The sequence below is a fragment of the Calidris pugnax genome, unplaced genomic scaffold (assembly GCF_001431845.1).
Source record: "Calidris pugnax isolate Ruff unplaced genomic scaffold, ASM143184v1 scaffold23, whole genome shotgun sequence".
NCBI classification, from domain to species: domain Eukaryota; kingdom Metazoa; phylum Chordata; class Aves; order Charadriiformes; family Scolopacidae; genus Calidris; species Calidris pugnax.
Window position 1 is genome coordinate 1954167 of NW_015090772.1, and position 16659 is coordinate 1970825.

The window sequence follows — 16659 nt, forward strand, 5'->3', positions numbered from 1 at the left end:
AGGGACTGCGGAGCCCACTCCGTTTCTCTGTTGCCTGTTGTAGTTGCCTTTTTCCCATCTTCTCTACAGAATAGTTGCTCCTTGACTGCTAAGAAATAAGCTGAAACTGGGGATATTTGTACTTTCCCTCTGGCTTACAATTGCTGTTGCTCAATTGTGTTGTACGTTACAAATGTGTGGAGAAATATAAGGGTGCGTAGTAGACGTATGCAACTAAAATGGAAAAAAAAAACCTGTATTACTGGGAGATAACACTGGAATTGTCTGAGACATGACATTTTGTTCCAGTTTAAGCTGAACTAATACATTATGCAACTAAGAATTTTGTAGGAACATAATAAAGCAATAATGTATAATAATAATGATAAGCTGATGTAGCTACACACGTAGCTTTAAAGTAACAAATTATGCTGCGTTTCACGGATATTATTACTTGAGATTTTCATACAAATATAATCTTTTATTTCAACCTGTGATTAAATTAGGAATGTGATTGGAAAAAAGCTCTTTTCAGTGCAGTGGTAATGATGCTGAGGATGGTAGAGCCCAGTGTCCCAGTAGTCATTGCCATGATGCTCTAGAGCCTTTAGCTTTCACATCTGAGGAGGAATGGAAAAATTCCTGAAAAATGCTTCAGAGAAATATTAAGGGGGAATTAGAGGTTTTGGATAGAGGTTCAGGAAGCATTTGCCTCCAGAAGTGCCTGAGCCTCCTTGTGCACTGCAATGCTTCAGCTTTTTATTGCAGGAGAGAGACACCTGACATGGAGGAATTGCTTTTCTTTTATCCAGTCACATGCCAATTGGAGAATTAATTCAGGGTGTAAGTATGTTAGTAAGCGCTAGGCATTTTAGCAATATCTTAATATTATGCTACAGGCATTTGTTTCAGACATACAGTTGCCACTGTTCCACTAAATGCATTAATTTGACGTTGTGCACATTCGTTGTTTCACTGATTGAGGCTCATCTGTAAGAGACTGAGCTTTTTTTTTCTCCAAGTCTTGTTTTTTTTTTTTTAAATTTTAATTTTTTTGCTTTATTTTGATGATACTTGAATTAGGAGAGTCTTTTTTCTGAGCAGGTGTTGTCTCATTTTAGTCACGTGCCTGTTTTGCATGAAAAATGAAGAAAAAAAATAAGATACTTGGTATGCTTGAGGTTGAGCTGAATATGATCCTTAAATAGTGGCTTCATTCTTACTTTGGTTAGTGTAAGGCATATACTGGACCCATGGAAATGACTTTGTAAATGAGATGTTAGAGTTAATGAACCAGTTCTAATAGCCCCAGTATTAAATTTTCGTCTAATGTAATTTATCAAAACTAAATTGTTTATAATTAAGGTGGACATGTACTTTACAGCTGTTCTATACTCTAATGAAATATTAGTTAAGCATTAATCAGAGGACATCTACGGTATTTTTCTTTCTCTCTGTTTTTGTTTTTCTTTTTTTTTTTTAATTCTTGCAATCACCCCACTGGATAGTGTAAGTTTTGATAAATGCAGAAGGTAACCATCGCCCGGTCTGTGCGGGGAGATGGGAGGTTACCCAGGTAGAGAGGACTATGGAATAGCAAGTAAGCAATTTGGTTGAGGGAAGCTCTTCCTCACATGAGTAATTAACCAGCGTCAATATGTGCTCGTCTGAGCTGTAGCAGGGAAGTGCCTGTTAATCAAGCCGCTGTTGGGTCATTTATACTTTCAAATCACCCAAGGCAGATCTGGAAATCTGAAATGGCCTCTGTGCTTTCCTCAGGGGTAACTATATGTCAGTAATAGGTGAAGTAATGTCTTTAAATCTGGGCTTTTCAGAAATGAGGTGCTGATATACGAGCAAGTGAATTTTAGAGGTGTTCCAAATTGTTTTTAGTAATTGCCTTTTACGCTTCTGTGGCCTGCCTTGTGTTTAATGTGGGAAATATGACATGATCACTAGAAATGCAAAAAATATTGTGAGTTTTGAGATATTTGTGGCTTTCTTAAGCAAAGTCAGTTGCTTCTGTTTGCTGTTTCCAAGGTAGCCTTGCGAGGCTGTCTCTGACAGGGTATTAAAAACCGGCACTCTTCTTCAGGCCAGTGATTGTTCATGGGATGACCTCTGTGATCCATGAGTCTTCTTCCTGGGGATGAGGAAGATGTTCATGGCCTGAAGTAGAAGTAAGAACAAGAATTTGTTATGGTATTAATTGGTATGCATGGGGCATTTGAAGAGGACTAGTGGTTTCTTCATTACGTGGTCGGATTTTAGAGAACCATCTTGCCTTCGTTGGTAGTGTTCAGATCTTGAGTTTGCTTCATTTTTCTTTCTTTCTTCCTTGTTAATTTTTGAAATTCTAAGATAGAAAAAATGTAGTTTTAAATAGATCACAGCAGTTATGCAACACTGTGATTTTTCAGTCACTTATAGAGTATGCCACGTCCTTAAAATCAAATATTAATGGATTCTGTAATGAACTATGCTACCACTTACAAGCCTCTACTAGCTGGAAATAAATTGGCACTGTGCAAAACGTTCAGTCTCAATAGACATCCTGAATATCAAGAACTAAATCCAATCCAAGGGAGTGGGAGAAGCAGGTCCCTTGGGTACAGAAATAACCCTAGTTCGATCACAGGAGGACATTTTGAAGCTCAGAAAATGGTCCCTGTCTGAGACAGGGCTTTACACTTCAGCCCCGTGTCGCAGAAAAGCCGGTATCTCAGTGTGCCCTTACCCTGCAGACTTATCCCGAGTTCAGAGCTGCATTCCTGTGTTCTGGCCTCAAAATACTGGGCCAAATATTGAAGCCTGTACTTAGGCAGACTCTCAGGGTGTCAACCTGTACTATGTTTTTGCATCCACAGATTAAAACGGGATGACTTTCTGGAGTTAAGCTTCAGGAAAGCTTGTGAGGATGATGAGTTGTGCTATGATACCTCAGCGGCAGATGAGGTTCTTTAAGTACTGAATGCTCTGAAAGCTCTCAAGATCTGGCCATCAGCTTGGTTCTCACATGGAATAACTTGGCATGGAAGAGATTTGGTGTACATCATCTCTGTCCGTCCTACAGCCTTCATATAGCTTTAGGGCAATGGCTGATGAGGGGTCTGGAGCACAAGTCTTGTGAGGAGAGGCTGAGGGGGTTTATTTAGCCTGGAGAAAAGGAGGCTGAGGGGAGACCTTCTCGCTCTCTCCAACTCCCTGAAAGGAGGGTGTAGAGAGGCTCAGGTTGGTCTCTTCTCCCAAGTCCCAGGTGATGGGACAAGAGGAAATGGCCTCAAGTTGCACCGGGGGAGGTTCAGATTGGAGATTAGGAAAAATGTTTCCATGGAAAGGCTTATTGCACATTGGACTGGGCTGCCCAGGGCAGTGGTTGAGGCCCCATCCCTGGAGGGATTTAACAGTCGGGTTGACCTAGTGCTTAGAGACATGGTTTAGTGATGGTTTTGATCAGAGTGAGGTTGATGGTTGTACTTGATGATCTGAAAGGTCCCTTCCAACCTGGACAATTCTATGATTCAGCTTCACCATTGTTTTCATAATGGGAAATACTGCTGGTGCCAGCCCCAGTGAAATCGTGCTGCTGGGGCACTGGGACCAGCATCTTCAAGGGTGGGCGAGAGTGACAGAGTGAACCTTGCTCTCTCTGAACGAAAATTACTTGTGACTTTTCACATCCTTGTTGTTTAGTAATAAATGCAGAACATGTTTAGAGTCCAGATGCTGTTCTGAAAAAAAAAAAAAAACCCAAAACAAAACCTTAAAGAATGTAGACTCTTTAACCATGAAAAATGCTGCATTTGGTATTTGAGGGGTTTTTTTCCCCTGTGCTGCAGGGAAGGCAGCACCTTGAAAGAGCTGTCTTGTACAGGGTTGATTTTTTTAAAAAATGGCTTTCAGTATGCTTTTATCATCATAACAGAAGCTGTTAGTGACTCATACCATAAAAGCTGCAATCTGTTAATGAGGCATTTACCTTTAAATGCTTGAAATGCCATCTTGAGTGGTTTTAAGTATTAAGTTGTGATAACTGCACTGTACTTTAACAATTACCTGTATTTAAATTCTGACTATGACTTTTTGAAACGCTGTTTTGGCATCCATCAGCCGAAATACACGAAGGCTATTTGAAGGCTGTAATTCTGGGCCCTCATTCTTGAAAAATGGTCTTCTGAGAGAATTTAATCAAATAATTTAACCTGTTAGGCTGGAATTCTGCCTGTCATCGTTAAGTTGGAGCTTCTTGACAATGATGATATTTGCTTCCAAGTTCCAAAATACAGGCCGATGTGATGTTGGGCTGAGCAGTCGGTTTAATTAAAAACAAGGGCAAATAAGAAGAAAACCCCGTTAGACCATCAGAACACCTGTGTAAGAGTGCCTCAAATCTTCTCAACTCTTCTGAATCCTGCCGGCAACATGCTTCTCCCTTGCTCTCACCATCGCCTTGGTCTCCTGATGGCATCCTTGTGGAAGAACATTAAGAATGTTTTGTCGGTTATTCATTTTGTTTCCCACATGATGGTTCTGCGGGTAGCCGGGGGTGGTTTTTTGCCTGTTCCTGGCCCTACTTGTCTTTCTCGTTGTGTTGCCATTCAATCAGAAGAGGAATATTAACATGCTGTCCCCCGTTACATGCATTAAATGAACGTTGCATTGCAAATGGAAGGTTCTTCTCCGTCTCTGGAGACATTTCAAACCCCGCCTGAACATCTTCCTGTGCAGCCTGCCCTGGGTGGACCTGCTTTGGCAGGGGGGGTTGGACTAGATGATCTCCAGAGGGCCCTTCCAACTCCATAGCATTCTGTGATTCTTTTTATTTTTTTTTTAATTTTTTTTTTTTTAGAGTCTGCGCTCTGCAGCAATCTCCACTTTCGAACTCCCTTTCCTATATTGCATTCCTACAGACAGCTGCTTCGCTGCTGCCTGCGAGGCTTTTGCAGATGATTTGCTAGATTTTTACATCGTTTATATCATTATTTTATTTTTTTTTTTGCAAATGTGCTAGATTTTTAGCTACGTCAGGTGCTGCACTGGCGAACCCATCTTTTCCACACATGGCGAAGCCGCTGCTCCTTTTGAAAGGCATCTTGCAGCAGCCTGTGTGCTGAGGTGCTGTCAGAAGTATATGCCTCATAATAAAGATTTACGTGCTGTGTGTAAGTCGGCCCTGACCATCCCAGACTGTCTGTGTGCTCTGCTGATACAGCCACTGAGTCTTCAGGACCACTTGTCTCTTTTTCCATTTGTCCTTCTGGTGTCCTGTCCGTGTTCCCTGTTTCTTGGCCAGTTATTTCAGAGCTAACTAACTTTTTTTTAAATGAGTGCAGATTTCCCCCCCTGGCCCCAAGTATTTCGTTTCTTATGTCCCATGCAAATAGATGTCTAGGAAACTGCATTAATTGCCTCTAAACATGCAGATGCAAGTGCCTGCCCCTGACATCCTTATTCCGTGTATCCTGGTGGCTATTACCAATCTGCAATATGTTTTTAAAATATGTAATTTGATTAAATAGCAAATACCTGTTTAAGGTACTTAGGGTTTGGGTTTTTTTTTTTTCGTCTAGGAAACTGCATTAATTGCCTCTAAACATGCAGATGCAAGGAAATGCCCCGTGACATCCTTATTCCGTGTATCCTGGTGGCTATTACCAATCTGCAATATGTTTTTAAAATATGTAATTTGATTAAATAGCAAATACCTGTTTAAGGTACTTAGGGTTTGGGTTTTTTTTTTTTCATTACTGCTTGCAACGGTTGACTCGGAATGAAAAGCATTAAATGAGCACATAAGGGGGAATTCTCCTTAAAGAGCCCATGTAAAAAATTATGCCTGAGGGACAAACTCTGTTTTCTGTCATACTGAGATAAATTGAGAGGAACTCTACTGAAGTGAATAGAAGTAGCTCACATTAAAATTGCCATAATGATAGTCGGAAAAAAAAAATCTTATAATGGATGTTGCTATCAAAATCTAACTTTTTTTTTTTTTTTCTGTTCTAACACACAGAAGTGTTCTGCTTATTCCAGCTCTACCATTTCTAAAATACAGGCTTTGTTGTAAGGAATGAGCCTAGAAAAGTGTCTTTTGTTGTGCCCTCGCTTAAGTGAAGTATAAGTAACTATGAAATGAGAACAGTAAATGATAATGACCAACTTGCAAAACAAAAAGCATGCACAAAAAATGTCTAAAAGAGGTAATGATGGAGCTTTGTTCTTCTATAGGTCTGTTACTATATATCTGACTTCATGTGTCACAAAGCGACAGCATAGTTGAGGTTGGAAGGGACTTCTGGAGGTCATCTTGTCTGAACCCTTGCTCAGGCAGGGCCACAGAGAATCAATTTCCCAGGGCAATGCTTTTAAATATCTCCAAGAGTGGAGACTCCACCAGTTCTCTGGGCAACCTGTGCCAGTGCTCTGTCACCCTCACGGTGAAAGTATTTCGGGCATGGAAATAAGAATCTTGACCCGTATCTTGACGTGACTGTTACAGTGGTCTCCCAGCACAAAAAGGAGGCTGAAAGAGTTGAAAAGGTCATTGGATGCATGAGAAGGAGCACCACAGCCATTAGAAATGAAGTTGGTTCCCCGTAGGTATCCTGCTGGCACCTACCTGAACAGCGTGGTGCTGCCTTGTTGGGTGGGATGGGGAGGAGAGGTTGATCTTACTCCGAGATCCAGTTTCTCTTAAACATTCTTAGCACCTGACCAAAAGCTTTACAGGGAAGGAGGAAACGTGCTGTGTGTTTTGTTCTGAAACACGTGTGCCAGAAAGATGACTAACTGAGCAGCCTGACAACTTTTAGGAAATATTAAATGAGTTCGGAGGCAATTGTGCTTTTGTGAAGTTGCGTTTTTAGGGCACAGATGTTTTGCTTCCACCCATGCTGTCAAGCAATAAAAATTGGGATGATCAAAAGGTTATATTAAATGAAAACAAACGAAACAAACAAACAAACTTTTCATTTTTTTTAGCCTGTCGTGGTTTCCCCCTCCTTGTGTCTTGGTTTCTGAGCCCTTAAAGTATAATTGGGTCTTTCCAGTTTTCTCGATACGGACCTCAAACTGCAAAAATTCCTATTGACTTAAAAGGGAATTGGTATTTCCTCCTTAAGCATTTTGGAGTGGTGGGGTTTGAGGTTCTCAAGTGATCTGCTGACTCCAGTTATGGGGGCTACATGAAATAATGAATATCACACCTGTGGGCAGCACTCTTTATAAGCCTGCATTTGCTTGTCTTTTCTTGGGGCCTGTTGTTAGCACGTGGATGGATGTATGGTGTGGCCACCAACAATAGGATAGGTATTGTATGTTGTTTTCTTTGGGTTTTTTTTGGAGAAGATCCCTAAATACTTAGAGTACTTGAGTTAGCGATAAGCTCTTTAGAAGTACTCAATGTCTCCTCAAAAAGGCCATGCAAATCCCATTTTGACCAATTAAAATTAAACTGAAGTTTGGTTAGGGTTTGGAGGTAAGAATTAGAGTAACCAGTGTGGTAATAGTAAATAAGTTCCTGATTTTCCATGGCTTTAAGATAGTAATTGCTGAACCATGCTTTGACTTGAGTAAGATCTTAATTTGTGCTCCTACAGAAAATAAGCTTGATGAATTCACTCACTTATATGCATGAACATAATTTGGGGATATATTACAAACTCTACTACTGGCAGTATCAGGGCTAAAAAAGCTTAGAAGAAAAGTAAATGTGATTGTTATTTATTTAGGACTTGCGTGAGATGAATTCACTATATCTGCTGAACTACTGTACTTATCTACTCTGTTAGTATATTGACGGTATACTGCATCTTGCTCAAAATCATTTTCTTCCATTTTCAAGCAGTTGATTCACCCGCAAATTCATAAAATAATGCAACAGATTTCCCTGGAATAACCACAGTGGTTCTGCTTCCTGGTAGCAAATGCATTATCCAATTAAAGGGGACTTCAGAGCTGTGAATGGGGAACTTGCACTGACGTCCCTCAGAGGGCCAGACCCAAATCTTTGCAGAATCGACCTCTCCTCTACCCAAATAGAGCGTTTGGTTCCACTTAACTTGTTTTAAGCTTAGTTTGCCATCTGTATCCTACTAAAAATGTATTTTTGCAATGGATGTTAAAAAAGAAAATGCAGGAAACAATATTGACAAAAGATACCCAAACTCCCATATGCAAATATGGCTGGATTCTGATTTCTTCTTTAAAATAGCTCTTCATTTCCATTGCTGTCAACTGAATGTTATTTTATGCTTTTGAACATTCGAGCACTTCTTGAGGGAGGTCTGTAGTTGCAGTGACAACTGGCTGGGAAGGATGTTCTCATGGTGCTCGTAGTACTGCGGCACTTCGTAATGCTCTGCATGTTCATCCAGGCAAACTTCTTTTCACAACTGTGGAGGTTAATGGGCTTGTAGACTAATTTAACTAACAGGAACATACCAGGTTTAGGCTTATGGCTTGATCTTACGCTTCTCCTAGACAGGTGGAAATATTTTCTGAATAGTAAATGAAGTGAAAATGGGATTGAAAAATGAAAATAGTGCTATGAAGTATGAAAAACATGTTGTTGTTGTAAATAAGTTAGCAGTTGGAGGAGGCGTTTCACCAAATTTCTTTTTCCAGTTTTTTTTTCTCTCTAATTTTTGATAAAATTTTTTTTTTCCTATGCGTTTTAAAAATCCCAGTTATTTATTATGCTCGGAGTATAGTTTATTAGATGCTCAGCTGTGCATTTTACTCTGATGGTGCAATTACAGAAGCTTTGGTGCGTTAGGATGTAAAACCCCCCAAAAAATAACATTCCTTAGCTGGTGCTGTCAAAGCAGAGTATTTGAGGGAATGAATCTTCTTTTTCTGGCTGTGCAGGCCCAGTGCTCATTAATGGGAGGAAAGGCAGAACGACCCACCTCGCAATCCATTAATGGGGCTTTGTAGCCTTTCCCTTTACGAGGAAGCATCACTAAGGACCCATTAGGTTAGAAAACTCTGGAGAGAGCTGTGCTTCCCTGGACTGCTTAGAAGGCAGCTAGTAGGGCATCCAGAGGGTCTGACAACTTCCATCTCTTGGGCCCTATATCTGTTGGTACTAAAACAGCTGGTGGACAAAAGCTTTCTTGAATTCTCAAAAGCTGTGGAAATCAGGCTCCTGTGTCTTGTTGCTTTATCACAAAAAATGCACGTTACGAGCAGAGGTTGGGAGTCCTTCAAATTCATACAGAATTTGAAGGCAGGAGGGCTGCTGTCTCTTGATACTGTATTTCTAGCAGTTAATTACAAATGTTTTCTGCACATCTGACAGTGAATTGTAATGGACTGTAATTACAGCATGAGGACGTGCTGTATTTTGATTTGAAATCCATTGCTAATTAGTGAAGCGCAGAACAACAACAAAATGGTGGCTCATTTACGCATCTGGTTTAATTTTCCCTTCTGAGATAAGATGAAGCAGAGGTTTTTATTTTGAGGTTTTTGAGGATTTTTATTTGGTGGTCGATTTTTAAAAGCTATTTCTGAAGTCACTGACTTCTGTAAATTCTACCTTCAGTAAATTCGACCTTACTTCTTCACGATGGGTCCGTTACTGTCAGTGGAAGCTTCGTGTCTCCTTTGTGTAGGTTTCTATGTGGACAGGGGCATCTCCTACCTCTGCTGCTAAGAGCTCAGCCCAGAGGGCAAGGTTTGTGTTTCCTGGTGGAAACCTCATGGTGTGACACAGCGTGGTGTTGCTTTTATAAACCAGCTTGTGTGTCAGCTGCAGTTGGGTGACAGCAGCTGGTAAATCCCAGCTCGGTTCTCCGGGGTGCTTGTCACCCTATTGACATTAGCAGGGCTTGGGTTTGGGACATTTGATTGACATTTTGGGTTTGGGTTCCGGAGGGGTGCAGGCTGGAGAGTTACTTATTGACAGCTACAAGGCATTGGCAGTGACCAGCTCGGCGTTACGAGGTGCTTCTTAAAATTTGCTTTTTGCGCAAGGTGATAACGGGGAACAGCATCCTCCCAGCTGACGGACCTGAAAATGTTGGGCTTTTAATGACTGGGGTTTGGCTTTTAAAATTAAATAAATAAATAGATAGATAGACAGATAGATATATGCCTGGGTGGTTTTAAATTGGTGAACTAACTGATGCTCTATGATTGTTGCAGAGTATTTTTCCCACTTATTGGTGATGAGATGATACTTTGTTTAAGCAAAACACCATCAGGCCCTCAAATAACATTAAAATTAGGAGTGAGGAAACTCTTGGGTTCAGTTTTTAAGATTTCTGTCAGTTTTTCCTTACTTCTAAAGGTAGATAGGCTTCGCTAAGCAGCGGTGTTGCCGGAGGTCACAGCTACTGAAGGAAGCAAATTAACATACAGTATGTTAATTTGTTTTCCCTGTCCTTCAGTCACAGTGAGGAAGAGTCTAAATATTTCAGTGACTGAGATTTTGGATTCCCGCTCCTTGCCACACAACAACAACAACAACAACAAAAGCTATTTATAGCAATAACAGTTAGCAGAGATCCAGCAGCCTCAGACAGCTATAGGCAGCGTCTCACCATGGCCACAAATGTTAACTGCTTTTGCACTGAATGCTTCTGTGAAAACAAAAGAGCGCTGAGAAATAAAAGATCAAAGCGAAACCAAAAGAAAGATTTTTTTATTGCTATGTTTTACTTTGCTGGCAGACCAGAGCAAAGGTTTTCTGAACATTTAAAAGATGAAAAAGGTGAAGAATCCCAGAAGCGATTTATCTTGAAGCGAGATAACTCTAGTATTGATAAAGAAGACAATCAGGTTGGTTCTCGGTTCGAGAGTTGCTGAAATTTGTTCTGTTTTTGAAGGTGGGCTGACTGATGTTATTGTTGTTCTTTTGTTGTTGCTCTCCTCCTCTTCCTCCTCCTCCTCCTCCTCCTCCTCCTCCCTCTCCTGCCCCTTCCCCATCTCCTCTGGTGTACGTACCACCACCGTGGGGTAGCATCCAGCCCCGGCGTGGCCGCTTCAGCCCTGGCAGTGTGTGGGGGTTTGCATGGGTGGTTGTGCTTGGCGCAGGGCTTGCTGCATGCCCACGGGGAGGGGGAATGCCGGCGGCTGCGGGGCTGCAAGGCTGTGTCAGTCGCGTTCGCCTCGGTGTCTCGCCTCAACTATGGCAGTTGTTCCGCTCCCCCTCCCTCCTCTCTACCCACTCAGAGTTGGATTTCAGTAGGGAGTAGTGATAAAGCGACGTAGCCCACAAAGGAGAGAGGTAAAAATAAAAAACAACCCAAAAAAAACCCCACAAACCAACCCCAAAAAAACAAACATCCCAAAGAAACACGTGATGGTGAGGCCAGGTCAATTTTATTATTTTTATTTTTTTTAAACCATCCTGAATTAAATTGTGACCCCAAAATAAATCAGTTTCCTCTTCTAGCTCCCTCCCTCCTCCTGGTCCCTCAGCACCCTGTACTGTCTTGTGTAACTTACTTGCTTGTCGTGCATGTCCCGTGGCAGATGTCACCCTCTGTGTTGCCTGTGCCATAACAACAACCAATCCCAAAGAAACACGTGATGGTGAGGCCAGGTCAATTTTTTTTTTTTTTTTTTTTTTTTTTAAACCATCCTGAATTAAATTTTGACCCCAAAATAAATCAGTTTCCTCTTCTAATTATTTTTATTTTTTTTAAACCATCCTGAATTAAATTGTGACCCCAAAATAAATCAGTTTCCTCTTCTAGCTCCCTCCCTCCTCCTGGTCCCTCAGCACCCTGTACTGTCTTGTGTAACTTACTTGCTTGTCGTGCATGTCCCGTGGCAGACGTCACCCTCTGTGTTGCCTGTGCCATAACACTCTCTTACCTTAGTCGGGCCCGACGAGTAGGGGAGCGCCAGGGAAACGTGTGTGTTTGTGCTGCCTTTAAAAGCGGGTGTTGTGCTGTTTCAATCCAGTCTAAGCTGTGTATGTGGAATATATTAACCAAAAAAAATCCAAACAAACAAAAAAAAAAATCAAAACGGGTTCTGATGTGAATTAGCTCCCTCCCTCCTCCTGGTCCCTCAGCACCCTGTACTGTCTTGTGTAACTTACTTGCTTGTCGTGCATGTCCCGTGGCAGACGTCACCCTCTGTGTTGCCTGTGCCATAACACTCTCTTACCTTAGTCGGGCCCGACGAGTAGGGGAGCGCCAGGGAAACGTGTGTGTTTGTGCTGCCTTTAAAAGCGGGTGTTGTGCTGTTTCAATCCAGTCTAAGCTGTGTATGTGGAATATATTAACCAAAAAAAATCCAAACAAACAAAAAAAAAAATCAAAACGGGTTCTGATGTGAATTGCTTGTATGAGAAAATTCTCACAGGTAAGAAGACGGTGTATGCTTTCTTTGCTTAGGTTATATTTGTGGAGGGACCTGCCAGTGAGTCTCTCATTGCCACTCTCCTTCATGTTTTCAGTAAGAGACTGATTTTTCCTTTTTCTTTTTTTTTCCCCCCTCTTTTTCCTTCACTTTGAATGGTACACAGCAGCCTTGCCAGTTACACTGCAGCTGGCTTTGAAAGCAAAACCCCCCAGTGTTTTCAGGGTATGACGAACATGGGGATGGGCCAAAGGGAAACAGCATGACCTATCTCAGCAGGTGCTGGGGTGCAGGGGGAGAAGGAGCAGTGCTTGAAACCCAAATTGCCAGCGAAGCATTTCTTGCCCGGGGTCCTCTTCTCCTCTCCTCCCTCCCACAGCACAGCCATTTCCCGCACCCCGCTTTACCCAGAGGCACAAATGGCCATTCTTTTCCTAGCAAAACTGAAGTCGAGGGTTCCTTTACGGTGTGGAAATGGTTAAAACCATCGTGCTGATTATTTGGGACTTCTCCTCATACACATAGACTTTGGTGGGTTTCTTCTAGGGTTTGCAGCTTAGCTCTTTACCGCCTACTTTCCTTCTTTTCTTCCTGGATTGCACGGGTGGTGCAGCGCTGCCTGCCCTTCCTGCTCCTGGCAGCCGGTAGGAGAGTCGAGAAATCTTAGCAATGGCACTTAGGTTTGGGGTGAGAACACCCAGTTTTAGGACGGCGGGGCCACAAAAGCCATGCAGAGAGCCTCGTTTGGGCCACTGGCTCCAGGAACCCACGTGCAGTGCCTACCTGGAAACCCTGGGGTGCCCGGCCGCGCCAGGGCCCTTCCTGCAGGAGCGACAGCTATCGTTTTCATGCTTCATTTGTTAAGTGAACATTTATTATTCTCGGCTGACAGTTACTTAACGGCAGTTTTTAACAGCTCAACTTATATAACCCTCCTGGTTTTCTTTCTGCTCAGCAAAACAGAATTCTTCCATTTAGAGATGACAGACGAAGTAAATCAATTGAAGAGAGAGAAGAGGAGTATCAGAGAGTGAGGGAGAGAATATTTGCACAAGATGTGAGTAGTTGTTTTAATTGCCTCTTTAGTGCCCTACCTTCGCCGGTAGCCAGACAGTCTTGTCCCCCTCCGACACCAACACCGCAGCTGGACTTGCCCCGTGGAGCTGGAGGCGACAGGGAAGGGCCATTGGAGCAGAGGGTCCCAGAGGAGCTGGAGAGGTGTGGAGGTCGGTTTCTGGAGAAAGGAGGTGATGAGAGATGGCAGGGAGAAGGGTAGAGGAGAGATGAGGCCCGGCATGTTGTCTGGGGAGTGCTTATCCTGTGTCTTTGAATGTTCATGTTCGTGTGGTCTAGGTTTCTTTCTTTTCCCCTTCTCTTTTGCGAAGCAAAGAGCAGTGATTTAAATGGACACTCTCAATAAGTTTAAATAGCTGTGTCATTTCCTGTTTGTTTCGAGCTCGGATCAAATTTTCCAAGTGTCCTCCTGCAGAGTCTCCCAATGGTTTTGTTTCTTTGGACGCTAAGAACAAAGAAAAGCCAGAGGTTAAACATGGAGTTGCACGGGTTTTTTGAAATGGCCGGTTAAGGAACTATACCTTTGCCATCAGAAAGTGTCAGTCACTTTTCTGATGATTTTATTCTGAAAGGAATAAAATTTAATAGGCATTATAATTCTTGCCTTTAACCAAAAATCAGAACTTGCGCAATGAGTTATGTTGCTGGAGGAAAACGTTTAAATATGAAACATCTGTGAGCAATACCTCCTGTTCCTGAAAAAGGAAGAAAATCATAATTTGCTATAATACTGTAATGACAGGGTCCTCAAAGGAAAAAAAGAAAAAAAAAGTCAACATTTTATTGTGTTATCTCATGTCTCAGTGGGAGCTCTGCCACTAAGAGGAGTATGAGAAAAAACCCAATTAAAACTGTTACTGAAAATCATATTTGGCAGTGTCCTTTTAAATTAAAACTGTTCATGTGTTGCAGGGCTAATAGCATAGGTATTCTTTTATTTTGCTCTGGTTTTGGAGTCGCACAAGTCCAAGTTACTTTTCTTTAGCAGAATACATTGCATAGTTTTAAGGTGTGTGTTGTCTCACTTGTGATAAGTAATTTTGCTTTTTAGTAAGTACCTTGCCACATCTAAATGTTTTTAGCCTCGCTTTTTTTTTTTCTTTCTTTACTGAGACAATTCCAGTAAAAGCAGAGGCTGCTAGGTTTATGTTTTGCTTTTGGAATGTGGATCTGATGTAAATCCTGTCAGGGTATATATGGTAGAGTTACTTAGTCATTCCAGGGCTGCAAAAGCCTCTTTGCAGCTTGTTCCCTGTATGAAAGTTGCTGGTTTCTGGCTTTTTACAGAGGAGCTTGTGCAAAACCAAAAAAAAAAAAAAAAAAAACTACAAAAAAACTTTGGGTTTTGAAGCAGACTTCAGATGAGACAAAATGTTGTTTAAAAGTACTACGTGGAAAGCTGTTGCCAAAATCGTGCAGTTTCTATCACAAGCAGTGGCTAGAAGTGCCAGGCTGGGAAATGGAGGTGGCTGGAAAAGTCTTGCTGGAACTTGCTCCGCAAGGCGCTGCTGGTTTTATCCTTTAGATGCTGGAGTTTTACAGAGGGGCAAGCAGGGAGCATTTGAATTGCCTCCAGCAGGAGGTGGTTGTGGTCCATGGGGTTAGCATCTCCGAGCAGCAAGACCTAACTAAGTAGCAGTGGGCTTTGTGGGGAGTGAGCATGTGTAAAGATCAGCGCCGTTAGATATCTCTCCCTCTCTCTCTCGTATCCGCTCATTTGCTCTCTCTCCCTGCTATTGCAGGCGCCTCCTGAGCATCGTAGGGCAGCGATTTGCAGCGAGCTGTACTAATAATATTAACAGGAATGTTATGTCTCAGCTGAGCCTTTCTCGAGGGGAGCGCTCCTCGAAGTCATGAGGTGTTCTTAGGGTGGTGTCCGTGGTTGTGGTGGTGGGCAATGTCAGTTTTTTTCAATTTTGGGAAGAGAGCAGTGGCTTCCTATTTTAGGTTGCTACTTACTGCATGTAAGACTTTTAAAGCCCTCTGCAATGGTTAATTAATCCAGTTCTCCCCAGGTCTCTCTAAGGTAGGTACCTAAGCCTTGTCACCCTGCAAATTATAGACGTAGAGAGACAGGGAGGGATTAATCCCGTGGTATTTTTATTATCTGTATACTGTTTATACTGCTGCAGTCCAGCCTTTATCAGTGCCTTGCTTATGAACCTTAGCAAATGGATTATAGATTCTTCATTTCTCATTGGAGTGTGCATGAAGAGAGTTTGCATGAGAGGTCTCCAAAGGGCAGCCACGAAGGTCGAGAGTACTGCCGGTAACTTGGTGCACCTAGCACCCCTTCTCTAAACATCTTTGGGGTACCCAAAACTCTTTGGATAACAGATCAGCCCATGAGTCAGAGCTTTGAACAAAGCTTAGGAGGAAAAGGCAGGCTGGCGACAGGGGCAAAAAAATTCTCTGCACATCTCAAGTGCTGTGAAAAATGTCTTAACCTGGACCCCCCTATACCAGCCAACAGAAAGATGGCTTGTCCTTCCTTTGATTTTGCAGCACTAGAGTGCATCAGAAACTTTCATTTCCAAGTGGGAAGGTTTTAACAAAATAAATAAGTTCATGAATAATGCCATCATTATTATAGTCCTTATGGTGATTAGTCTGATGTTAGTCAGTTTAAATTATACTTTCTGGCAAGTTTTCCATCTGCTGTGTTGGCTATCATAAATTTTGACGAGGGGAGCTGGAGGTTTTAATGATTCCTGTCATGTGTAGAGTCGTAGGAAGTGGCAGGGATGGAGAAGCATGTTAAAGTGATATCTTTATTAAAGGATTAGTGAAGAAATACATAGTTAATAAATGTGATCATCCCAGCTCACTGAAATAAGAACTACAAAGCGCACCTCAAACTTTCCAGACTGCTAACAGTAAAACAGCCCTGCATGAACTCTGTTATGCTCAAAGGTATTATTTTTAATTACAAAGTCTACAACCGTTCTCTTTAAAACTTAATTTTTTTGGAAGCTTAGCTTTACAACAATTGGTGAATTTTGCAACCAAGTACACTGGAGCAGAAGACCTGGAGTATCTGGGTCTTGTAAAGAAGTTGTTTCTTGTCTGAACTGCTTTAGTTGCTCTTAGGAGGTTGAAAAGGAATTGTCCAAGAAAGATGAAGAATAATCTAAAAGAATTTAAAAAAAAAAGTGTACGTTGTTCTTGCCCTGTGCGTTAGCTCAAAGTATAGATTTAACTGAGAATCCCAGATGCGTGCGCAAATGGTGTGCTGCATTTGGCTTTTAAGCATGCAGAAAATTGATTTTAAAGACTAGCAATCAAATT

At 42.0% G+C, this 16659-nt stretch overlaps 1 protein-coding gene across 16 annotated transcripts in view; it reads left to right on the plus strand.

The window, feature by feature from the left end:
• The window catches only part of ARPP21 (cAMP regulated phosphoprotein 21kDa), a 302410-nt gene that overhangs the window by 207712 nt on the left and 78039 nt on the right, over positions 1 to 16659 (plus strand). For 12 of the 16 annotated variants that reach the window (XM_014941747.1, XM_014941765.1, XM_014941713.1 and 9 more), the window contains 2 exons: positions 10656 to 10764; positions 13253 to 13354. The exons of 1 other annotated variant lie outside the window; for it this stretch is intronic. In XM_014941747.1, coding sequence (XP_014797233.1) covers positions 10656 to 10764; positions 13253 to 13354 — 211 coding nt within the window. The remainder of the gene's footprint in view (positions 1 to 10655; positions 10765 to 13252; positions 13355 to 16659) is intronic. 3 more of the 16 variants (XM_014941818.1, XM_014941827.1, XM_014941836.1) reach the window with 1 other exon arrangement.